This window comes from Coregonus lavaretus, assembly GCF_964263955.1.
Source record: "Coregonus lavaretus genome assembly, chromosome: 5".
Classification (NCBI taxonomy): domain Eukaryota; kingdom Metazoa; phylum Chordata; class Actinopteri; order Salmoniformes; family Salmonidae; genus Coregonus; species Coregonus lavaretus.
In genome coordinates, this window is record NC_139992.1 from 59828669 (window position 1) to 59854757 (window position 26089).

The 26089-nt window shown below is 44.5% G+C and overlaps 2 protein-coding genes across 2 annotated transcripts in view; both read left to right on the forward strand.

The window, feature by feature from the left end:
• hecw2a (HECT, C2 and WW domain containing E3 ubiquitin protein ligase 2a) overlaps nucleotides 1-1212 on the forward strand; it is a gene marked incomplete at its 5' end in the record, with an annotated part of 51451 nt that extends 50239 nt beyond the window's left edge. Inside the window, 3 exons of the mRNA XM_084161717.1 lie at nucleotides 187-272; nucleotides 583-695; nucleotides 891-1212. Of these exons, the coding sequence (XP_084017843.1) occupies nucleotides 187-272; nucleotides 583-695; nucleotides 891-1002 (311 nt within the window). The 3' untranslated portion in view covers nucleotides 1003-1212. The remainder of the gene's footprint in view (nucleotides 1-186; nucleotides 273-582; nucleotides 696-890) is intronic.
• A 10366-nt stretch (nucleotides 1213-11578) lies between these two features.
• On the forward strand, nucleotides 11579-24270 carry stk17b (serine/threonine kinase 17b (apoptosis-inducing)). Its single transcript, XM_084162236.1, has 7 exons — nucleotides 11579-12248; nucleotides 18911-19123; nucleotides 20017-20155; nucleotides 20456-20582; nucleotides 20709-20757; nucleotides 20932-21111; nucleotides 21319-24270. The coding sequence occupies exons 1-7, from the start codon at nucleotides 12130-12132 to the stop codon at nucleotides 21572-21574; spliced, it is 1083 nt and encodes a 360-aa protein (XP_084018362.1). The 5' UTR covers nucleotides 11579-12129; the 3' UTR covers nucleotides 21575-24270.
• Nucleotides 24271-26089: the final 1819 nt, after the last annotated feature.

Genomic DNA, 26089 nt, shown 5'->3' on the forward strand with positions numbered 1-26089 from the left:
ATGCCCCTGATTATATTAATCTTGGTCTTTAAAGATTAGATCATGACTTTGATTGGTGGAATCAGGTGTTACTGCTTGGCTCCGCACAACTCAGGGGCAGCACTTTTGTTACAGATTGTGCTTTTAAGAAAAGCAGGCTTATTTTGGTCTACGGCTGATAGGTACACCTTTCATATTTCTCCCCAGGTTACCATGACAACCACATAGTAATCCGCTGGTTCTGGGCAGCAGTGGAGAGGTTCAACAATGAGCAGAGACTCAGACTGCTGCAGGTACTACTTTTCAGGGGACACTCCAATAGAGTTTGATACTGACGAAAGGTCTTAACTTAACTTCGCTAACTCTTTGTTTGTCAGCCCTGTTGCTACTGGTATTTATCTGGTATTGAATGTGATATTACTTGGTAACAATTGGAACATCCTGGTACAATTAATCCCCTAGTGACCGATAAATAATTTCTGGGCAATAATGACATAATTGCCCTGTTAACATGTAGTTTCTAAGCGAATATCTGGTCATTAGGGGCTGTAAAATAAAATGTTACCTAAACGGGGATTGTTAAGATTGTGTATGTCTCCTTAGTTTGTGACAGGCACCTCCAGTATTCCCTATGAGGGCTTTGCCTCCCTCAGAGGTAGCAATGGACCACGCAGGTTCTGTGTGGAGAAGTGGGGCAAAATCACCTCCTTACCCAGGTATAGTACACCTCTCTGTCTGTCCGTTCGTCCGTCTGTCCATGTTTGACTACCTGTCTGTGTGAGCTATTCTTATTTTTCTGTATGTTTGTGCATATGTGATGTGTGCACATATCAATTAGTGTGTATGCAGTGTGTGTATATTATGCGCATCTGTCAGTGTACTCCTCTCACTATCAGTCTGCCTCTCTACAGGGCTCACACATGCTTTAACCGTCTGGACCTCCCGCCGTACCCTTCGTTCTCCATGCTCTACGAGAAGATGCTGACGGCCGTGGAGGAAACCAGCACCTTTGGCCTGGAGTAACCTCTCCAAAATGGCTGCCACAGCCAGGGGTCGAATTGGGAAAGAACAATGGTGAAGAGGAAATCCCGCCACCTTAGCTTGCGGCGAGACAGTACTCACAGTACACAATGGAAACTGAATAGACTAGATCTATCAGAAATTATCATTTTGGAGAAGCAACAACTTTTGGGGACAATTTCACCACCAAGACAATCCCACCCCCCCCCCCCCCCCGCTTGGCTATACCTCCCTTCTCCATGATCCCACACTTCCTGGAATAACGTTGCTGTTCCATTACCTGCACTGATGCCCTCCATTCGATTCCTGCGTACAACAACCACACTTGTGCTTTATCTCTTATCAGTTTATTGGCCTTGGTTACTGTATCTCCTTCTTTTTCTTACTGGGCCTCAGCCTGCACTTCAAGTCCAGAGACACCTCTTCCTAATACCCTATGCTTACTCCTGGATTGACCTCCTGCTCTGGACCTCGGAACTGTGTCTTTCTACTCTGGGACTGCAGACAGTGGACACTATAATACATAATGGACTAATTCCTTGCCTTCAAACACACACACATGCACGCAAACACACACTCATTCACTCACACACACTTTCAAGATAACCCTCATGATTAATTTCTGAGGGGATTAAATTGTATGTCACAGCTCCTAAGGGGCACCAAAGGCATTGTCTCACTCCAAAACACATTGTACTTCTTATGCTAGACTACACGAGCAAGGCTCTAAAACTGGCACACACTAACTCACGATAACAATTACAATTGTAGGGTTACTCTTTTTCAAAATAAATGAGATGCACTTTCTCATACACACGTAGCTCCACACGCACGCACGCACACACACACTGAGACATTGCCTAACAAATGGCTCTATCTCTCACTAATGTTATTGCCTCCCATCCAGTGAACCGATGAATGTATCACATAAAAGACTGAATGTATGAACCTTCAGCACCTCTGGCTTGCCGTAGTAGGAGGACTGAGGAGCCTTTGTGGCCAAAGAAAAATAAACACAGCCGCCGCACCAGGAAGTGGAGCACTTAAAATTGGACAGAGGAATGTGGAAGCCGAGACTGAAAGTGGCACCAGACACGTTCCTTGTTATGAGAGACACTTTCACTCAGTGTTTTGCGGAGGGTTGGTTGGGGACCCGATAGTAGGTCGCGCCTATTTCTTCCTCTTGGGTCACAACCAAAAACTGAGTTGTAACGAGAGACTTTGTAATGTTTATTTGGTCGGTCAAAAGAACATTTAAATGGCTTTAGGTGTGTTACACACAACAAAAACAGAGCTACAACTCTTGTGTATTCCAAAACAGTTCCTGGATGCAAACACAAGAGGGCAGTACATGATATGGTACTTACTTCAGTACGTACACACAGCTATGGAAGCATCTTTAAGCTCGGGACACTACACACCTACACAGATGCTTATGATTTCTTGAAAGCACGTGTTCATCCTGGTTTTGGACTTCTCAGTGCATAACCCCTACCCAAAGGACTCATTCAAACACACACACACACACACACACACACACACACACACACACACACGTGTACACAGACACACCATTTCTATGGGGTGTACGCACGATTACAACTACTGTACAGAGTTCTGTGCGAGCTAGACATACAACCCGGGCTGGAAGCCCCACTGTGATGCACTGTGGAGGAAGCCTTCATATCTCAGCCTGGCTTGAAACTGCATGCAGGGTCCATCTCAGCAACTCTGTGAGCTGCACTGAGTCCGGAACCCCTAGATGGTGTTGTGTTATATCTCGATATTTGCATGCCGAAATAGTGCAACAAAAGTCTGTCCTTATTAGCTTTTGCATGAGGATATCGCTATCGATGTTGAGAAAAGGGTGGGAGGAGCCGGTTAAGAACTTTAGGGTATGCTGCTATAATGCGTTATAAATATGTCCGTGGTCAAATAAATACTTAGGTTTTGTGACACATTGTTTATGGCTTCACAATTGTGAAATGTTATAACAAGCATTATGTTGTTTGTTTATATGACTGGTTATGACGAGTGTTACTGAAGTACTATGGCAGCACGCTTTAAGGGAATTGTTTTTGTTACATTCATGAGATCACCTGTCTTGATGATAGGTTAGAGGTCAATGGTCATGGTTCATGGCTACACAGAGAACCACACGGTGTGCTGGTCCTGTATGTCTCTTATCTTTGTGTACATGTATGTCTGTACCTGTTGTGTGTATAAATATATATTTTGCACCGAATGTACCAAAGGTTTGGGGCTTCGATAGTCAACCATGTCTCCCTAACTCTGTCAGGTTGACAGAATTAGGAATGACCCAAGCCTCGGCCACACATACCCACATCACCTTGAGTTTAGAGGGGCAGCTTCGTGACATAGGCAGTAACCCTTCACAACAGGGTTTTAATCATTTCTGCCAATCAATACATTTTCCACGCTAAGGATTTTTCTGCTGCGAATGTCCAAAAAAGAATAAAGTCAGTTTGCTCCTCGCCCAATGAGGACAAAGCTCAGCGCCACCACCACTCCCCATTCCTGATCAATTACCAATAGGATTGGACATCTCAGTGTCAGAACTCCACTCTATGCAAAAGCTCCTGTATCTCTCCATTTCACCCCAATTATTGTATTAAAAGACAATGACAAATGACAAGTTTTAATTTGCAAGTTTTAATTAGAGATACATGAATGTGTGTTTTCTTTCTGTATATCTTTTGAGAGATGAACCAGGGGCTCAGCCAGTGGGCCCAACGCTTAGAGAGCAGCAGATGAAGAACTACAGCATAGATTGGGCATGGTTTTCTAATCTATAAAATTGAGAATATCTCTCCTTCTATCCTATATATTAATTTCTGCAGAAATAAACAAACACACACATCTTATTTTAACTGCATTCCACAAACAAAATCTATAGGAAAATATGAAAAATACCCGGGCCCAACTAAACAATTCAAAGTCAAAGTTTTTTTTGTTTGCTGATCGATGATTGTATTGATGGTTTTCAGCTTTTTGTGCAATACATGTCAGAATGACCCTGTCCTTGGGAGATAATTGTTCTGTGATCAGATAACACAAAAATGTTATTCTCTTTCAAGTATTCATTTCGGTATTTCACTTATGGGATACGCCCCCAGCGTATTCTTCAGAAGCCTTTACTAAACTACGCCAGCCATGATTGGCTGGACGTCTAGACGTGTGCGTTGGGGAAAGGTGTCCCTCCTACCCTATATAAGGTCCTACGCAGCGTCTCTGAGTCATTCAAACACCTCTTCTCGCTTTTCATCAGAAAGCTTAACTCAACACGACTGCATTTTCCAGAATTAGCTAAACTGTCCACAGACGTGAGTTTAGAACTCGATCGCCGGGCCCTATTGTCTGGACTGTGTGGTGGTGGCAATTTTCCTTTTCCTTCACCATAGTTAGAGGAAGATTATTTGAGGGAGGAACGGGTACAGCTGGGACATGGCTAACTCGTTCAGGACCAAGTTAGCTGTATCCAAACAGTGACTAGTCATTAGCAAGCTAGCCACCACGCTAGCTAGCTTTTGTGGTTTTACTTAGAAAATAAAAGTTTTTTACTAGCTACACTAAGCTACCTTTTCTAATCTGTCATTTCGGAAACGGTATCCGGCCATCCGAGTGCCACCGTCGGAGATCACCCACTAATCACTAGCTATCTCACTAGCCTACCACGCTAGTTTTTTTCTGACAGCTAAAAACATAGCATCCCAGCTATGGCAACAAAAGCATCTCCCACTCCAAACGAGGAGAAGCTCCTGGCACGAATCTTCTCTTGTGGAAACAAGATATCGGCCAAGGACACCCACTCGGTGTGCTCCGCTTGCCTTGGGCGTAAGCCTTCCCCGGCTCCTGTCCACACTGTGCCCTCTTCACTGTGAAGAGCCTCCGTCGCCTGAGTCAACAGGACCCTAACATGGTGGCTGGCGTCCCCGATGGCTCACCAGAGGCAATAGATATCCCCACAGTGAATCCTGGAGCGACAGCTAGCGCTAGCTGGGGCGACCAGCTCAACGGCATTGTCCCGCTGTTGGAAGACTCCAGCAACGACCTCGCGGCTTCCCTGCCGGGCTTCCTGATTGGAGACAACAACGACTCCATGGGGTTTTACGTCAGCCTCCTTTCGAAATCATCGGACGGAGACAAAGGCTCCTTCGACCCCTCAGGCCAGGCCACCAAGCCTCCTGCCAGGGAATCCAAAACCGGAAACTCTCGGTGTGGACCTGCAGGACGTGTGCAAATGCGCTGTGGATAAACTGGTGATTCCCTGGCCCAACGCAGTAGCAGAGACCACCATGTCCCGCTACGAGGGTACCCAAAGCCAAACGGGTGGCCAGGCAATTACTACCAGTCTTCCCAGAAGGCCTGGAGGATGTTACCCGTACCTGGGGTACACCTTTCTCCTCCAAGAACCCTGTCCAAGGCAGGTTGGTGTTGGACTGTGTTGACATGGAAGAGATTGGGCTTGCCCACATGCCCCCCATCGAACCCCTGATGGCTTCCCATCTACACCCCAGCCAGAATTCCTCCATGACCTCAACTGGCCCCACCTTACCAACCAAGTACGAGCGCTTCCAGTCTTCCGTGACAGAGAAGGTCTACAGGTCGGTCGCCACAGCGGTGAGGGCTCACAGCACCGCCTCCATGCTCTCGGCATACCAAGATGAGATACAGGAGGAGATAGCGTTCACACCGGAGCCGGGTTTATGGAACGAGATCTGCATTGCCACAGACCTCATCCTGCGTCTGCTTAAAGCTGCCGTCCAGGCGTCAGGATGAGTGATATGATATCCCAGGAGAGGGCGCGATGGCTCAATCTATCCACGGTGTCTACAGTTAAGACACAGCCCAGTGCCTCCCCTGTGCCTTACCGCACCTTCTCCCAGGCTGCAGCAGGTCGGCCCCCCTCAACCTTTAAGATCCCCAGACTCCCAGCTCCCCAGGCTGCGAGCCCAGGGTAGCAGAGAACCTTGGACCTTAAAGGCCCCTGGGCTAAGAAGCCTCCCTTCCCACCCATGGCACAAAGGAGCCAGCCAGCCCCTAACCCCACCCAGGGGGTAAGGAGGAAGAAGTGGATGGCCTAGCGGTGTCCCCATTGCCAGACAGGCGAGTACGGCCTCCCCCAAGCGCAGATCTATCTCTTTTACCAATCCTGAGCTTGTTCCAGGGTGCAAGTACCCAGGCACCTCAGTGTTATTTCCGGCATACCGTCCCCAAGTCGGTGGTCACAGAGTACAGCCCAAAGAGGAGAAGAGACAATGTTCAGGTGGATGCTCCTACAACGGCCCCCTCTTTTCTCACAAACACTCCCCAATGTCAGTTCACATAAAAAAATGTACCACTAGCGCAACCAAGCTACAGGCCAAGGGTGCAGTCAGACATGTTGTTTCTGACAAAATCAAAACAAATAGGGTGCCTCCCTATAACGCCGCCAGAGGGAGCTACTTATTTTTCTGTGGTGATACGCCACTTAACCGCTCTCCCAGTGTGGGCCAGCCGAGCATGCGCAGTGCGTTGCGGACTGTCATACACCCTTCCCCGGACAGAGGGTTCTGCTGCACCATCTGTGGGGGGAAGCCCATCAGCCCTCTCTCGGAGCGGAGAGAGAACTGGCGGGGATGTGCAGTGTCAAACTGGGTACATGCATGATAGACAGGGGACACAGACTACAATTCATTGTCACCCCACCTCGATTAGATGGAATCAGATACTCTCAGGCTCAGGGGGAATCAGTGTGTGTCCTCCGGGAGGAAATCACAACGCTAATGGGGAAAATGGCAATAAGAATTGTTATTTTACTCGAAATATTTCCTGGTTCCAAAAAAGGGCGGTGGTATACGCCATATCCTAGATCTACGTGCTTTCAACAGACACATGAGAAAGTACACGTTCAGAATGTTGACACACTGCTCTGCTACGTTCTGTGCGCCCAGGCGATTGGTTCGTAGCCATCGACCTGAAGGATGCTTACTTTCACATCTCAATATACCCTCCTCACAGGAAATCAGAGAAGGGAGAAAGGGGCATTCGGCTAATGACGTACGTACTGTAGACGATTAGCTGCTGTGCGCTCAATCGAGACAAAATGTCTTAGAACACAGTCAGCTGCTCTTGGAACACCTGACATTTCTAGGTTTCAGAATAAACACAGTGAAGAGCGTTCTGATTCACACGCAGACAGTGTCTTTCCTAGGTTTAACCCTAGATTCGGTATCATTCAAAGCTCGCCTTTCAGTGGAACGTATAACCTGGTCTCTTTCAAAACATGCCTGAGGCTGCTAGGTTTGATGGCATCAGCTTTAGTAGTCATCCCATTAGGATGCTTGAATATGAGAGGGTTTCAACGCTGGGTCTCGTCTCTAGGTCTGAGCCCAATACGTCACAAACATCACAGTGTACAGATCTTCATAGATTGCACGGTAGCACAGCACTCCTGGAGACACCTGACGTTTCTGTCACAGGGTGTCCAGATGGGCACTGTTTTATCCAGAAAAGTAGTCACGATGGACTAATCTCTCTCGGGTTGGGTTGTGACCCATGATGGCAGAACAGTGAACGGGGACCCCATCTCCGTTCTATTCACATAAACTGCCTGGAACTCCTTGCAGTGTTCCTAGCATTAAAGTAGTTTCTCCCATTTCTGGAGGGTCATCATGTTCTATTCAGAACAGACAATACCACCGTTGTTGCTTACATAAACAGACAAGGGGGACTGCGATCCCCTCACTTACACACACTGGCACACAGACTGATTATGTGGAGCATTGTGCATCTCCAGTCACTGAGAGCGACTCATGTACCGGTAGGACTGAATCTGGGGGCAGATTTACTCTCCAGGGGGAAACCTGTATATGGGGAGTGGAAGCTCCACCCAGAGGTAGCCAATCAGGTTTGGATGCACTTCGGCATTCCAGCAGTGGATCTTTATGCATCGATGGAGAATACACAGGGTCCACTGTTCTTTTCCCTGAGGGATCGAGATGCACCGATGGGAGTGTACGCGTTGGCGCACGAGTGGCCACACGTCCTCCTGTATGCATTCCCCCCACTGGCACTGATTTCCCCCACCCTAGCCAGGGTGCAGGAGAAGGGTCTGTCTCTCATACTAATAGTGCCACATTGGCCAGAGAAACACTGGCTAGCGGAGATCACTCAACTACTATGCGGTCAACCGTGGCCCCTCCCTCTGCATCAGGGCCTACTGTGCCAGGCGCACGGGGAGATTTTCCATCCTCACCCGGAACGGTTGGCACTCTGGGCCTGGCCTTTGAACGGTTAAACTCGAACACCACCAGGATTCCCCAAAATGTAAATTTGACTATTCAGAGTGCTAGAGCCTCATCCACCAGGTCCCTTTATGATTGCAAATGGCACGTGTCTGTGGAATGGTGCACTAAGTCACAGACACTGCCATTCCAGTGCTCTGTCCATGTAATCCTGTCATTTCTACAGGAATTATTAGACAAAGGAAAGGCTTTTTCTACTATTAAGGTATATCTGGCAGCTATTTCGGCTTGTCATGTGGGTATTTGGGAGCACGACAGTGGGACAATACCCCCTCGTCTCCTGTTTTATAAAGGGTGCATGTCGTTTGCGTCCGGTGTCCAAACAGCTTGCCCTGTCATGGGAATTATCAGTTGTTTTGGATGCTCTGTACCAACATCCTTTTGAGCCCCTGAATCAGGTGGATCTGAAGATGCTTTTATTTAAGACAGCACTATTACTAGCACTGGCCTCCATCAAGAATTTAAGTGACATTCACGCACTCAGTGCACTCGTCATGTGCACAATTTGCACCAGGTAATGAGAGGGTATCATTGCGGCCTATCCCCGCCTTTATCCCTAAGATTATTAACCCATCTTTGATGTGTCTTCCCCTTGAGCTGGTAGCTTTTTATCCTCCACTGTTTTCCTCTCTGGAACATCAACGGTTGCATATGCTGTGCCCAGTACACGCTCTGCGCATCTACATGGACAGGACTGAGGGTTTAGAAAATGTGATCAGTTGTTTGTTTCCTGGGCGAAACCTTACACGGGTAAAGTGCTCTCTAAACAGGGTGGGGGCTGTATAGTGGGGGCTATCGCTTTGGCCTACGTAAGTAAGGGTCTTCTGTCTCCTGCTGGTCTACGGGCTCATTCCACTAGAGGAATGGCTACATCCTGGGCTTTATTTAAGGGCATATCTATCCAAGATACAGTTGAAGTCGGAAGTTTACATACACTTATGTTGGAGTCATTAAAACTAGTTTTTCAACCACTACACAAATGTATTGTTAACAAACTATAGTTTTGGCAAGTCTGTTAGGACATCTACTTTGTGCATGACACAAGTACATTTTTACAACAATTGTTTACAGACAGATTATTTAACTTATAATTCACTGTATCACAATTCCAGTGGGTCAGAAGTTTACTTACACTAAGTTGACTGTGCCTTTAAACAGCTTGGAAAATTCCAGAAAATGATGTCATGGCTTTAGAAGCTTCTGCTAGGCTAATTGACATAATTTGAGTCAATTGGAGATGTACCTGTGGATGTATTTCAAGGCCTACCTTCAAACTCAGTGCCTCTTTGCTTGACATCATGGGAAAATCAAAAGAAATCAGCCAAGACCTCAGATTTTTTTTTTGTAGACCTCCACAAGTCTGGTTCATCCTTGGGAGCAATTTCCAAATGCCTGAAGGTACCACGTTCATCTGTACAAACAATAGTATGCAAGTATAAACACCATGGGACCACGCAGCCGTCATACCGCTCAGGAAATCAATCCCAGAACAACAGCAAAGGACCTTGTGAAGATGCTGGAAGAAACAGGTACAAAAGTATCTATATCCACAGTAAAACGAGTCCTATATCGACATAACCTGAAAGGCCGCTCAGCAAGGCCAATGCTCCAAAACCGCCATAAAAAAGCCTGACTACGGTTTGCAACTGCACATGGGGACAAAGATTGTACTTTTTGGAGAAATGTCCTCTGGTCTGATGAAACAAAAATATAACTGTTTGGCCATAATGACCATCGTTATGTTTGGAGGAAAAAGGGGGTTACTTGCAAGCCGAAGAACACCATCCCAACGTGAAGCAAGGGGTGGAGGGCAGCATCATGCTGTGGGGGTGCTTTTCTGCAGGAGGGCCTGGTGCACTTCACAAAATAGATGGCATCATGAGGAAGGAAAATTGTGTGGATATATTGCAGCAACATCTCAAGACATCAGTCAGGAAGTTAAAGCTTGGTCGCAAATGGGTCTTCCAAATGGACAATTTCCCCAAGCATACTTCCAAAGTTGTGGCAAAATGGCTTAAGGACAACAAAGTCAAGGTATTGGAGTGGCCATCACAAAGCCTTGACCTCAATCCTATAGAAAATGTGTGGGCAGAACTGAAAAAGCGTGTGCAAGCAAGGAGGCCTACAAATCTGACTCAGTTACACCAGCTCTGTCAGGAGGAATGGGCCAAAATTCACCCAACTTATTGTGGGAAGCTTGTGGAAGGCTACCAGAAACGTTTGACCCAAGTTAAACAATTTAAAGGAAATGCTACCAAATACTACTTGAGTGTATGTAAACTTCTGACCCACTTGGAATGTGATGAAAGAAATAAAAGCTGGTATAAATCATTCTCTACTATAATTCTGACATTTCAAGTTCTTAAAATAAAGTGGTGATCCTAACTGACCTAAAACAGGGAATTTTTACTAGGATTAAATGTCAGGAATTGTGAAAAACTGAGTTTAAATGCATTTGGCTAAGGTGTATGTTAACTTCTGACTTCAACTGTATCTGCTCAGCAGCGAGTTGGGCTTTGCCTCATACATTTGCAAAGTTTTATTGGCTCGATTTCACTGCACCGACCCTGGCGCATACTGTTTTACGTGTCGGATCTTCTGAGGGGCAAGGCCCATTTGTGTGATATATCGCACAGGATAGACGGTCGTCAGGATAAGCTTGTCTGGCAATACGGGAGTCAGTATATCCCATAAGTGAAATACCGAAACAAATTCTTAAAAGAGAACTTTAGGTTACGACCGTAACCCCGGTTCTCTGATAGTATGAGTGAGGTATTTCACCAGACCACCCTCAGAAGAGGTGTTGCTAATTTTGAATGACTCAGACGCTGCGTGGGATCTTTTATATAGGGTAGGAAGGACACCCTTCTCAAGTCCAGCCAGTCATGGCTGGCGTAGTGTAATAAAGGCTTCTGACAAATACACTGGGAGCATATCCCATAAGTGAAATACCTCACTCATACTATCAGAGAACCGGGGTTACGGTCGTAACCTAACGTTTTTGATTTTGCATATAACCACCAGAGGGCATCAGCGGCCACAGGTTCACGTCGATGATGCCGTCTCTTTGACAAACTTTCAAAAAAATGTGTTAATACCTAGCAAATGATGTAAATGAACACCCAGTCAATTGCATTTATACTTCTATGTTACAACTGATGCATGGGTTAAAATATCATTTATTTTATCATGAAAATTGAGCTGTAGAAAAGACGTAGACACGTCGCGCGTGCGCAGAACGAGGCGACAAAATGTCAAAACCGTCCGAATGAGATTGGTCGCAATCTAATTTTGAAGATATGTTGCTCACTTCAACGAGAGGAAGGATAATAGCCAGATGCTAGCTAGGCAGTAAACTCTCCTATTAATCAACACAGTCAATAGGGAAAGTTTGTCAAGCATCCCGATAAGTGACAATTCGTGATGTATAGTTAACGTTAACTGTCTAGAAAAGAAAAGTAAAAGGTAGCTAGCTCGTACTGTTGTTTGCGTGTTTAGATGGATAGCTAGCTAACTTTAGCCGTTGTTCTGCGTGACCTGTCTGTCAAGTAACTAACCTTAACCAGCTATTTTACTACTAACAAGTTCTTCTCTACAGCTAAAGCATCTCAAACTAGCTAGCTATTAGCTAGTAACTTAGTTAACGTTACTATGTAGCTATCCAGCTAATAGGTATAACGTTAGCTAACTAAACATTCAGCTAACTACCTGGTTTAGCACTGGCTAAACACATTAACTACTAGCTGGCTAGCTAGTCTACGGCCTTGACTCGGCTTGACAGGTGCTAATTTAATGCCACAATAAAATCAGGCTAGTAACAACGATGTCTCGCAGGCGGCTTGACAGCCGCAATGGACCTACTGGGCTACTTGGAGAAATTCAAACCCATATCAATACGGAACCGATGGACAGTGTTTATGAAATCACTGGCGAGTTGGGCAGGTGAGCCAATGTTACAATGTCCCCTTTTCAAACTTTCTCATTCCATCATTCTCTTCTCGCACATCTTACGACTCCAATGCATTCCATTGGCCTTTTGGATCCTCGAGAGCTAACGTTAGTGAGCTAAAACGTACTCACATCATCCTAGTTAGGCTGGATATCATCTTTAGCTATAACATAGTTAGCTATAACATATGTCTCCCTCTATATCAAATCTAATTGTATTTGTCACATGCTTCGTAAACAACAGGTGTAGACTAACAGTGAAATGCTTACTTATGGGCCCAACCCAACAATGCATAGAGTGGGAAAAATGAAATAATAGAAAAATAATAAACCGAGGAGTAAATACACAATGAGTATACAAGGGGTAGCAGTACCAAGTCGATGTGCAGGGGTACGAGGTAATTGAGGTAGAAATGTACATATATTCAGTAGGTACAGTGAGGGAAAAAAGTATTTGATCCCCTGCTGATTTTGTATGTTTGCCCACTGACAAAGAAATGATCAGTCTATAATTTTAATGGTAGGTTTATTTGAACAGTGAGAGACAGAATAACAACAAAATCCAGAAAAACGCATGTCAAAAATGTAATAAATTGATTTGCATTTTAATGAGGGAAATAATTATTTGACCCCCTCTCAATCAGAAAGATTTCTGGCTCCCAGGTGTCTTTTTATACAGGTAACGAGCTGAGATTAGGAGCACACTCTTAAAGGGAGTGCTCCTAATCTCATATTGTTACCTGTATAAAAGACACCTGTCCACAGAAGCAATCAATCAATCAGATTCCAAACTCTCCACCATGGCCAAGACCAAGAATGTCAGGGACAAGATTGTAGACCTACACAAGGCTGGAATGGGCTACAAGTCCTTCGCCAAGCAGCTTGGTGAGAAGGTGACAACAGTTGGTGCGATTGTTTGCAAATGGAAGGAACACAAAATAACTGTCTATCTCCCTCGGCATGGGGCTCCATGCAATATCTCACCTCGTGGAGTTGTAATGATCATGAGAACAGTGAGGAATCAGCCCAGAACTACACGGGAGGATCTTGTCAATGATCTCAAGGCAGCTGGGACCATAGTCACCAAGAAAACAATTGGTAAAACACTATGCCGTGAAGGACTGAAATCCTGCAGCGCCCGCAAGGTCCCCCTGCTCAAGAAAGCACATATACAGGCCCGTCTGAAGTTTGCCAATGAACATCTGAATGATTCAGAGGAGAACTGGGTGAAAGTGTTGTGGTCAGATGAGACCAAAATGGAGCTCTTTGGCATCAACTCAACTCGCCGTGTTTGGAGGAGGAGGAATGCTGCCTATGACCCCAAGAACACCATCCCCACTGTCAAACATGGAGGTGGAAACATTATGCTTTGGGGGTGTTTTTAAACAGGTCAACATTCACAAGACAGCGGTGCCAGACGAATTACCAGGAAGTGTTCTCAGAGCATGCGCGGACCAACTGGCAAGTGTCTTCACTGACATTTTCAACCTCTCCCTGACTGTGTCTGTAATACCTACATGTTTCAAGCAGACCACCATAGTCCCTGTGCCCAAGAAAGAGAAGGTAACCTGCCTAAATGACTACCGCCCCTTAGCACTCAAGTCGGTAGCCATGAAGTGCTTTGAAAGGCTGGTCATGGCTCACATCAACATCATCATCCCGAAAACCCTAGACCCACTCCAATTTGCATACTGCCCCAACAGATCCACAGATGACACAATCTCAATCGCACTCCACACTGCCCTTTTCTACCTGGACAAATGGAACACCTATGTGAGAATGCTGTTCATTGACTACAGCTCAGCGTTCAACACCATAGTGTCCACCAAGCTCATCACAAAGCTAAGGACCCTGGGACTAAACACCTCCCTCTGCAACTGGATACTGGACTTCCTGACAGGCTGCCCCCAGGTGGTAAGGGTAGGCAACAACACATCTGTTATGCTGATCCTCAACACGGGGTCCCCTCAGGGGTGTGTGCTTAGTCCCCTCCTGTACTTCCTGTTCGCCCACGAGTGCGTGGCCAAGTTCGACTCCAACACCATCAAGTTTGCTGACGACACAACGGTGGTAGGCCTGATCGCCAACAAGACAGGCTATAGGGAGGAGGTCAGAGACCTGGCAGTGTGGTGCCAGGACAACAACCTCTCCCTCAACGTGAGGAAGACAAATGAGATGATCGTGGACTACAGGAAAAGGAGGGCCGAACATGCCCCCATTCACATCGAAGGGGCTGTAGTCGAGTGGGTTGAGAGTTTCAAGTTCCTTGGTGTCCACATCACCAAAAAACGATGATGGTCCAAACACACCACGAAAGTCGTGAAGAGGGCACAACACCTTTTCCCCCTCAGGAGACTCAAAATATTTGGCATGGGTCCCCAGATCCTCAAGTTATACAGCTGCCCCATCGAGAGCATCCTGACCGGTGATGGCAACTGCTCGGCATCTGACCGTAAGGCGCTACAGAGGGTAGTGGGTACAGCCCAGTACATCATTGGAGCCAAGCTTCCTGCCATCCATGACCTATATACTAGGCGGTGTCAGAGGAAGGCCCCAAAAATAGTCAGACTCCAGTCACCCAAGTCATAGACTGATCTCTCTGCTACCACACGGCAAGCAGTACCGGAGCACCAAGTCTAGGTCCAAAAGGCTCCTTAACAGCTTCTACCCCCAAGCCATACGACTGCTGAACAATTAATAAAATGGCCACCCGGACTATTTACGTTGACACCCTTCCTGCTTAGTTTTTACACTGCTGCTACTCGCTGTTTATTATCTATGCATAGTCACTTTACCCCTACCTACATGTACAAATTACCTCGACTAACCTGTACCCCCGCACATTGACTCGGTACCATTACCCCCCTGTATATAGCCTCATTATTGTTCTATATTTTGAGAATTTTTTTTACTGACCCCTGTCAATACACAACTGGACACACCTGCTCCCATTTTCTTACGTTGTGCTATTTATAAACAAACACGTGACTGGCTCAACTGTTCTGGGGGAACTACAGTAAGCTTCATAATGTAAAATAATGTGACAAGGTGAAATGAAGAACGCAATCTGCTTTATCTCCTAATGTATTGCACAAGTTGACTGCAGGTATTTACTTAAAGTTGCTACAAATATAAACATTTATTGAAAAACGTAAGAAATAGTTTCAGCGGTATTGGGAAAAACCATCCTGTGGCTATTTCGAAATTACCCTGGTATACGGTATACCGCCCAAGCCTTGTACAAACACTCAAACGAAAGGCTATAAGGTGAAACCACACAAACACTCAAACTGGAAACGGCACAGAATGCATTGTGTGGCATATACAGTTGAAGTCGGAAGTTTACATACACTTAGGTTGGAGTCATTAAAACTCGTTTTTCAACCACTCCACAAATTTCTTGTTAACAAACTATAGTTTTGGCAAGTCGGTTAGGACATCTACTTTGTGCATGACACAAGTAATTTTTCCAACAATTGTTTACAGACAGATTATTTCAGTTATAATTAATTGTATCACAATTCCAGTGGGTCAGAAGTTTACATACACTAAGTTGACTGTGCCTTTAAACAGCTTGGAAAATTCCAGAAAATGATGTCATGGCTTTAGAAGCTTCTGATAGGCTAATTGACATCATTTGAGTCCATTGGAGATGTACCTGTGGATGTATTTCAAGGCCTACCTTCAAACTCAGTGCCTCTTTGCTTGACATCATGGGAAAACCAAAAGACATCAGCCAAGACCTCAGAAAAGAAATTGTAGACCTCCACAAGTCTGGTTCATCCTTGGGAGCAATTTCCAAATGCCTGAAGGGACCACGTTCATCTGTACATACAATAGTACGCAAGTATAAACACCATGGGACCACGCAGCCGTCATAACGCTCAGGATGGAGACGCGTTCTGTCTCCTAGAGATGAACGTACTTTGGTGCAAAAGTGCAAATCAATCCCAGAACAACAGCAAAGGACCTTGTGAAGATGCTGGAGGAAACAGGTACTAAAGTATTTACATCCACAGTAAAACAAGTCCTATATCGACATAACCTGAAAGGCCGCACAGCAAGGAAGAAGCCACTGCTCCAAAACCAGCATAAAAAAGCCAGACTACAGCCTGCAACTGCACATGGGGACAAAGATCGTAGTTTTTCGAGAAATGTCCTCTAATCTGATGAAACAAAAATAGAACTGTTTGGCCATAATGACCATCGTTATATTTGGAGGAAAAAGGGGGATGTTTGCAAGCCAAACAACACCCTCCCAACCGTGAAGCACGGGGGTGGCAGCGCCATGTGGTCCGGGTGCACTTCACAAAATAGATGGCATCATGAGGAAGGAAAATGATGTGGATATATTGAAGCAACATCTCAAGACATCAGTCAGGAAGTTAAATCTTGGTCGCAAATGGTTCTTCCAAATGGACAATGACCCCAAGCATACTTCCAAAGTTGTGGCAAAATGGCTTAAGGACAACAAAGTCAAGGTATTGGAGTGGCCATCACAAAGCCCTGACCTCAATCCTATAGAACATTTGTGGGAAGAACTGAAAAAGCGTGTGCGAGCAAGGAGGCCTACAAACCTGACTCAGTTACACCAGCTCTGTCAGGAGGAATGGACCAGAATTCACCCAACTTATTGTGGGAAGCTTGTGGAAGGCTACCAGAAACGTTTGACCCAAGTTAAACAATTTAAAGGCAAGGCTACCAAATACTAATTGAGTGTATGTAAACTTCTGACCCACTGGGAATGTGATGAAAGAAATAAAAGCTGAAAATAAATCATTCTCTCTACTATTATTCTGACATTTCACATTCTTAAAATAAAGTGGTGAACCTAACTGACCTATGACAGGGAATTTTTACTAGGATTAAATGTCAGGAATTGTGAAAAACTGAGTTTAAATGTATTTGGCTAAAGTGTATGTTAACTTCTGACTTCAACTGTAAGTGTCGCAACTGAGTGATGAAAAAGTCTGCCCTTTTAGTGTCCATGGCAGACTCGTTGGCAGTGTGAAGGAGAGATGTTGACTGCAGTATGTCCACACACAGATGTGTAGGCATAAAAGGTCTGTTTTCAAACCTACTGTCAGTCCACTTTTTTTCAGTCCACCATATAAGGTAGGCTACAGCTGATCTGGTGCCTTGACAGTCATGAACTGTCGGCATTTGTGTAGACCTATGCCACAGTTTCCAATCAGATTGGGACTGTAAATTCTCAGTCCTCACACATCAATCCAGTTCTGGTGTCAACAGTTAGGGATATGCATGGTATGGGGAGTACTTTGAGTTGCCTTTTTAGATAGCAAAGCATGTTGTTTTAAGCTTAGGCTATGGTTAGGCCTAGGCTAGTGATGACTTGAGCAAAATGTGTGAACTCTTGGACAATGTGAAATGTAAAATTATTGCATAAAGAGTTTGTAGGCCTAATGCATTTACAATCAAGTAAAGAAATAAAGAACGCATAGGGTAAGGTAATGACTAGGCTAACCATTACCACCAAGGCCTAAAATAATTTTTTTGGTCCACCAGCCACTGTGGCAAGGTAAATTAAAAAATCTACCAGCCACTCAGATTTTTTACCAGCCCAAATATTTTTTTTCTACAAAGATTACACCAACAAAGCACAAAAAGGCGGATGAGCATGCTTTGTAATGTTTCTAAAACAATACATTTATTACTAGTAATAAGTAATGTTGTGTATTGTTTAATTTCATTTCATTTTTTGTGACCTGAGTCTTTTAACCAAAATATCACGTGGGAGGTTATGTAGTAATGCAACTCGAGTCATGTTTGTGCCTGTGAGATTGAGTCTGACTAGTAGCAGTGTCTTTTCCCTAGCAGTTGAAACTCAAACATTGGAAAACAACCTAACTTGTGAACAAAACAATGTAAATAGCCAAGAAACACAAGGGCCAAGTCTCACTTCAGTAGACTTTCGTGTCAAGTAAATTAGACCAACGTTTATGCCTAAAAATGAATCTTTCACTTAGCTCTTCACGTGCGCGCAGCCAGGCAGTGTTGCAACCCAAGGTGCGATAGTCTATATAGGATTCATAGTTATTTGACTTTGTGCAATTAAGTTATGAAACAAAACGGCAGAAATACTTTGAAAACAGCTACTGCAGCAGTTATTTTACTATAAATGCCAACGTGGCTGATGAAATGGACATCTTACCCGCCAATGCAAAAATCTATCCATGTGGCAGGTGTTCATTTTAGACCCTGATTACCACACAACATATTGTGTGTTGTTATGGGAGGGTGTGGGTATGGAGTGGCCTCATTTTAACCCTTTTCACACTACTGAGCCAAGCTATAGGCTTACTGAGCTTGCCGGGTTATGCATCCACCTACTTGTTGTAACGGTGCTTGACAGGACAATGTGAGAAAAAAATATCAAAGCCGGCACAGTACGGTTTGGTTGGCAGTGCACTATGTGGTTGTCCTACTGTTGATGATTGAACTGCCTGTAAGTCACTCTAGATAAATAATAATATATGCAGACGCTTTTATCCAAAGCGAAATATAATGTTTGTGTAAATGTACATATTAACTGATGTCATATTGTAACAAAGTTGTCTCCTTCAGTGTAGACTAAAATGACCCAGATAGTGTGTGATGAATGACTCGGCCCTCCCTCCCTTCGTCCTCGGTGCCAGGGGGAAATTTGCGGTGGTGAAGCGGTGCGTGGAGAGGTCCACGGGGAAGGTGTTTGCCGCCAAGTTCCTGCGGAAGCGGCGGCGGGGCAGAGACTGCCGGGCCGAGGTGGTACACGAGATGGCCGTGCTGGAGGCGGCCCGCAACAACCCTCGCGTGGTTAACCTGCACGCTGCCTACGAGACAGACCACGACATCGTCCTGCTGCTGGAATAGTGAGTTATGGGCAACTTCTAGATTGCACTCAATGCTATCAGTTCAATCAGTAACCCATCTTTCAAATATGTTACTTATGTATGTTTCTCCATTTTTTGTTCTCCATATCTTTGTACATGACAGAGGTTATTTAAAGTTTCTCATATCTGAGACGGTATAATGTGTGATTATACTTTGAACTTTATTGGAATCGGTACTCCTTTACACTGAATCCAACAAAACAGAAACTAGAATGCAGGTTGTAGATAGGCTGCAATCCACATTCTGTGCTTAAAGGGATACTTCAGGATTTTGGCAATGAGGCCCATTATCTACTTCCTCAGAGTCCGATGAACTCGTTGATACCATTATTATGTCTGCGTGCAGTTTGAAGAAAGTTGCTAACTAGCGCTAGCGCAATACTAACTAGCATTAGCGCAATGCCTGGAAGTCTATGGGTATTTGCCAGCATGCTAGCAGATACCCATAGACTTCCAGTCATTGCGCAAAACTACCTATAACTTCCTTAATACTGGAGACGGAGACATAAAAATGGTATCTACAAGTTCATCTGACACTGGGGAAGTAGATAAGTTGGAGATTGCTGTTGTTCCTAAACCATACCCTTAGCAGTCTTGTATATTCTGAGAGCCAATAGACATGTTTCATTGAGTTTTGAGGAAAGCCTTTCAAATCCTGCCCTGAAAGCGAAGTGCCGTGTAAACTCTGAAAGGGGAAGGCCATTCCATTGGAAGTACCCAATTATCTGTTGCCTGACCTGAAATGATATGAAACAGGCTTATACACTCAGCTGAGTCAAAACCACCTAGGTTTTATGGATGCAATCATGCAAAAAAGTTTTACGATAGTTTGTGTTAGACACTGTGACAGTCTCTCTGTGTGTGTGAGACAGTGCGGCGGGGGGTGAGATCTTTGACCACTGTGACTGTGATGAGCTGCTCCCAGAGGGCCAGATCACACGGCTGATCAGACAGACGCTGGAGGGCGTCCACCTTCTCCACCAGACCAGCGTGGTGCACCTGGACCTCAAGGTCTGTCCCTCCACATCTCTTAATACACACACACAGATAGACTAGTATATAAACAGAAGTGCACTGCCCACAAACACATACAACAAACACATGTACATAAACCTAAAATTCACCTCTCAACCCTATTTGCTCCCTTATTCATCTTTACATCACCACTTGCGTATTTTCCCTATAAACATGATCTCATGCAGGAAGGATTGTGAATGACTGGACCTGCTGTATACAGCTTTATTATTACACTGCACAACTTTTAAGTCACCCTTTTTGACTACTCACCCAATCCCTCCCTCTTTCTTTCAGCCCCAGAACATCCTACTGACCAGCCTGGCTCCGCTGGGGGACATAAAGATTGTGGACTTTGGCCTGGCACGCAAACTGGGCACGGTCGGAGAGCTCCGAGAGATCTTGGGCACGCCTGAGTACGTGGGTAAGGCAATGTAACATACCTCCAACGTTCCTTCAACTAGCTGCAATTAAGTCTTGACATTCTACAATAACAATGTTGTGATGTAATGATATGGCCTCTCTCTCTTTCTCCCTTTTCTCACATAAGCTCCAGAGATCCTGAACTATGAGCCTATCACAACGGCAACTGACCTGTGGTGAGTCATCACTATTAACACTATAAACTCTTTTGACTGTGTATATGTTGATGTATGTGCGTGCCTGCCTGAGGCACTTGTGTGAAGTGTGTATGTTTGCAGGTCAACACGTGTACACCCTCTGACACATTTGTACTAACTGTATTCTGGGTGTGTGTGTTATGTATTTTTCAGGAGTGTGGGAGTGATCGCCTACATGCTGGTGACGGGCGAGTCTCCGTTTGCAGGGGATGACAAGCAGGAGACGTACCTGAACGTGTCCCAGGTCAATGTGGACTACAGCCAAGAGGCCTTCTCCAGGGTGTCGGAGCTCGCCGTCGACTTCATCCGCAAGCTGCTGGTCAAAACTCCAGAGTAAGTGGGACTATCACCAGCCAGTAAAGGTTCAGGGAATTGTAATGGTAGTTGAAGTACTGCTACTGACAGGAAGCGGTAGAACAAATTGTGTTCAGCAATACAAATTATAATAAATAATTTTGTTTTTGTGCTTACTAAACATTTTCTGTTTTCATTTCAAATAATTGGTTTTGACCCTTGTCCGTCTTCACGCTCTCCACACAGGGACAGGCCCAGTGCAGCTGACTGCATGACCCACCCCTGGCTGTGGCAGCAGCATCAGCATCAATACCCAAGTACCGAGCCTGTCCTGCCACGAACCCCCCGTGAGAGGAGCAGCGGTACCAAGTGGGCCGCCCCACCCGAGGACCCAGAGGACAAGGAGAACTTCACCTTGGACTCGCCCCACACCCAGGCCAAGAGGTTTCGCTTCGAGGAGGAGACACCCGCTGCCACCAATGGTGGTGACGGGGACTTCTGAGGGGGAAAGAGCGACGCAAGCGCACCCCTCCCACAAGCTCCCATTTTGCTTTTATTGGTTTTATGCAGCAAGGAACCTGCCGGCAACAGTGTCGCCTACCCAAGAGCGCTTCTGTTCTGTTCTAGTGCTCGCTTGTATCCAAGAGCGCCCAGCCAAACCAAAGATAACCAGCTTCCATTGTGATCTAACGTCAATTCGTCACTGTTTCTATGTGTAGTTTGTGTTTCTAAATAATGCATTGATTTAAGAGTTGATTTAAGATAAGTCATGTATTTTATTGTGAGCTGTTTTGGTCCTTTCCAGTGTATTGTCTTTGTTTTGTCGGGTATGTTTTGTCCCGGAATTTAGAGAATATGCGGCCAGATATATCTCAAGGGAAATCTATGCAATACTGTTTTGCCACAAGTAACTTTTAAAGGAGACATTTAAATAGTCAACAAATTATTACGTGATAATTTTTGCCAGAAAGGCAGTAAGTGGTCGTAAAAGTGTTCTTAGTATTTCGTGAGAAAATCATCCGACAGAACACCAAACTGTGCAGATATGAGCTAAATCAGTCTATTTAAGGAAGTGAAAGTAAAGTATGTCCTCACACTATGTCCTTGTTTGCCTGACCCAAGCTGTACATTACCTCCCTACTCTCAAACAAGCTTACGCACATTATATTCCATCTGTGACATTCTCTTATCTGTGACATTCTCTTGTCTTGCTCTCCAGCACTCTACAACACGCCACATCTGAAAGCACAGTATGATGTTGTCTTAGACATGTTGTCTATGCACAGTACCCGGCCCTGGCCTGCATAATTAGTAAGCCAACAAGTCACACTGGTGTCTGTTTATTACACACACAGTTTACTGTTAACCCCAACTCTTCCTCTGGTTTACAATTAAACAATAATAGAGATTTAAGAGGGTTCTGTAAAAAGGTGACTCATGGACAGTTCATACACCACTCCCATGCTTACTCAAATGTGTTTCTTCAAACGTTGTCAGTTCCTCTTTAGTCATTTGCTTAGGGGAACTGTGACTGAAGCATTTAACTATTTATCTTCTGGGTATTTCATTGATTACTTAACTGGAAAATTACTATGCCCTATGAAGAGATGTTTTTAATTCCATGTTTTCTTTTGTGTAACTTGAACACAGTGTATTTCCTGATATTCACTGAAGTCATTTAATCTGCATTCCTTTAATTGGCATTAAAAAGCTACTGTTTTTTTATGGCTAGGAACCCTTTCAAGTTTAATGGGAGTCGGGTATATTTGGGAATCATAACAGATTGTCTGTGTATGAAGGCGAGTTCATTTTCCTTCCTATCCCTATGTTCATTCAATTTCCTTCTCATCTCAGGGAAAATTACCTTTCACTTTGGTCGTAACTATTGTGTGCCTTTTTATATTCTAACATGATTCTCAATATGTTTATATAATGGGATGGTGTTTTGTTTAGATTTAGATGTACATATGTGTATGTGCTGTATTTAACTGGATTCAGATGGGTTTATTAAGAAGATATGGGTTGTATGGGATATAGTATTGATGGCATCTCTTAACAAAAAGCTGTTTTGGTAACGGAGGTGACATGAAATTGAAATATGCTTTGGTTGTGAAGTGGTGAATGTGGGATATACATGAAAGGTTTGGAAAAGTGATTAGAGATGGATTTTGGATTTAGAAGAGAAAAATATTGTTTCGGTTATGAGGAAAGGGTATGATGACATTGAGATGGTTACAGAGGAAGATAAAATATTTTTGATTACGGAAGTGATGTGGGTAAAGGTTATGGAGTTGATGGGATAAAATGTGGACAGAAACCTTTTGGTAATGCAGTCGATAAAGAAGAGAAAGGTTTAGACAGATTATATTTGTACAGTATTACCAGCAGGATGAATGGAAGTGCTCTGTTGAGCATGCATTCCCCATCAATCTGTGAAAGAATAACCCATACTGAAGAAATTCTCATTGAAACTGGAGTGTTATGAAGCCTAACTGCCAGCAGCCCTCAGCTGAACATGTCGCTTTGTTCAAGGAGGTGCAAAGACTACATATCCTTGTTTGTTGTGGTCCTCAAGGTTTCCCAGAGATGTCACCGGCCTGGCACACACAATAGCCTTTTTCTTCGAGAGGGCTGTCTCCAGTCACGGCCATGCTCTCACTGTATGCTGTCATCCTAAAGGAGAACTGGAACACCAATACGTCATTAGTGAGTGGTTCAAAGACAGACACTTAAATGAAAACCAGACGTTCGAAGGTACTGCTGACACCAGTCGGCACAAAGTGGACCTGTACAACTTGATTATATTTGTAAGATCTCCACTGCTGATTTCATTTTGTATGGCTGTCTGAATTTACTTTTAGATACAGATGCTAGTCAAGTGACCCGTGTGTTCTCTGGGGACAAAGGTGGCCAGTTTGCACTCTTCACATTCCTGTAGTGAGATCTTCTCCCACTTTACCAGGGTAATACTGAAGGAAACGTCTGAGTCAAACTAATACCATTTAGAAGCACAAGCAATAACCCTTAAAGATGTTTATTTCGCATTTGATAGATTTGTAGGTATATTCCGTTTGCATTTGAAATGATCCATTCTAAAAACAATGTAAAATCCCTATTTGTATTTTCTGATCAACATCAATCTAATATTTAGGTGTCATTAGCAAACGGGAATGCTCATTAAAGATGATAGAAAACCTACATGGTGGATGGAGTCTGGTCTTTTTACACTACTGTACAAAGTCCTGAGTCTGATGTTGTCAACTGTTGTTTTTTCTACATTTTGTCTTGTCTTATCTCAGTGGGTCCCCTCTCAGGTGCGAAGACCACAAGAAACATTTGTGGACAACACCTGCAGAGACTGGTCTTAAAACAGAGGAACTACCAGCGGCCATGAACAACAGAGAGCTAAGGCATGCCATCATCCAACGCATTGTGCTGCCAAAAGCAAGTAAGCAATTATATCCATTCTGCCATCTACTGATGAGGAAACATTGCCTCCTAGTGCTGATGGGAATGTGTGCCATGTATATATATATATATATATATATATATATATATATATATATATATATATATATATATATATATATATATATATATATAAGCCTAATCACCTTTTAAGTAATACAAAAAAAATAAGGGGTTGATTTCGGTTGATTTGGCAATTACATTGACAATTGCACACATGCCCCCATCACTCCCATTGACTCCTTTCAGGATGAGGCACCATCAATTTGTAAAATCCTGAACTTCCCCTCTAAGCTCCATTTAAAACTAATCCATTGTTACTTATCCATTTTGGATGCACAAGTTGTAAGGACATAGCTAGCTACAGGTGTTTGTAATGACCGTATGTTAATTATAAGTTAACATTTACTACATCGATATACAATATATATACAAAAGTATGTGGACACCTCCTTCAATTGAGTGAATTTGGCTATTTCAGCCACACCCGTTGCAGACAGGTGTATAAAATTGAGCACACAGCCATGCCATGAACAGCTCCGTGACTTTCAACGTGGCACCGTCATAGGATGCCACCTTTCCAACAAGTCAGTTTGTCAAATTTCTGCCATGCTAGAGCTGCCCTGGTCAACTGTAAGTGCTGTTATTGTGAAGTGGAAACGTCTAGGAGCAACAAAGGCTCAGCCGCAAAGTGGTAGGCCGCACAAGCTCACAGAATGGGACCACCGAGTGCTGAAGCACGTAAGAATCGTCTGTCCTCGGTTGCAACACTCACTATCGAGTTCCAAACTGCCTCTGGAAGCAACGTCAGCTCAAGAACTGTTAGTCGGAGCTTCATGAAATGTGTTTGCATGGCCGAGCAGCCGCACACAAGTCTTAAGATCACCATGCGCAATGCCAAGTGTCGGCTGGAGTGGTGTAAAGCTCAACACCATTGGACTCTGGAGCAGTTGAAACGCGTTCTCTGGAGGGATGAATCACGCTTCACCATCTGACAGTCCGACGGACAAATCTGGGTTTGGCGGATGCCAGGAGAACGCTACATGCCCGAATGCATAGTGCCAACTGTAAAGTTTGGTGAAGGAGGAATAATGGTCTGGGGTTGTTTTTCATGGTTCGGGCTAGGCCCCTTAGTTCCAGTGAAGGGAAATCTTAATGCTACATGCAATGACATTCTAGATGATTCTGTGCTTCCAACTTTTGTGGCAGGCCCTTTCCTGTTTCAGCATGGCAATGCCCCCGTGCACAAAGCGAGGTCCATGCAGAAATGATTTGTCGAGATTGGTGTGGAAGAACTTGACTGGCCTGCACAGAGCCCTGATCTTAACCCCAACGAACACCTCGCATTAGTGAGCCCTGCCCGACCTCAATAATGCTCTTGTGGCTGAATGGCCCGCAGCAATGTTCCAACATGTAGTGGAAAGCCTTCCCAGAAGAGTGGAAGCTGTTATAGCAGCAAAGGGGGGACCAACTCTATTTTAATGCCCATGTTTTTGGAATGAGATGTTCGATGAGCAGGTGTCCACATACTTTTGGTCATGTAGTGTAC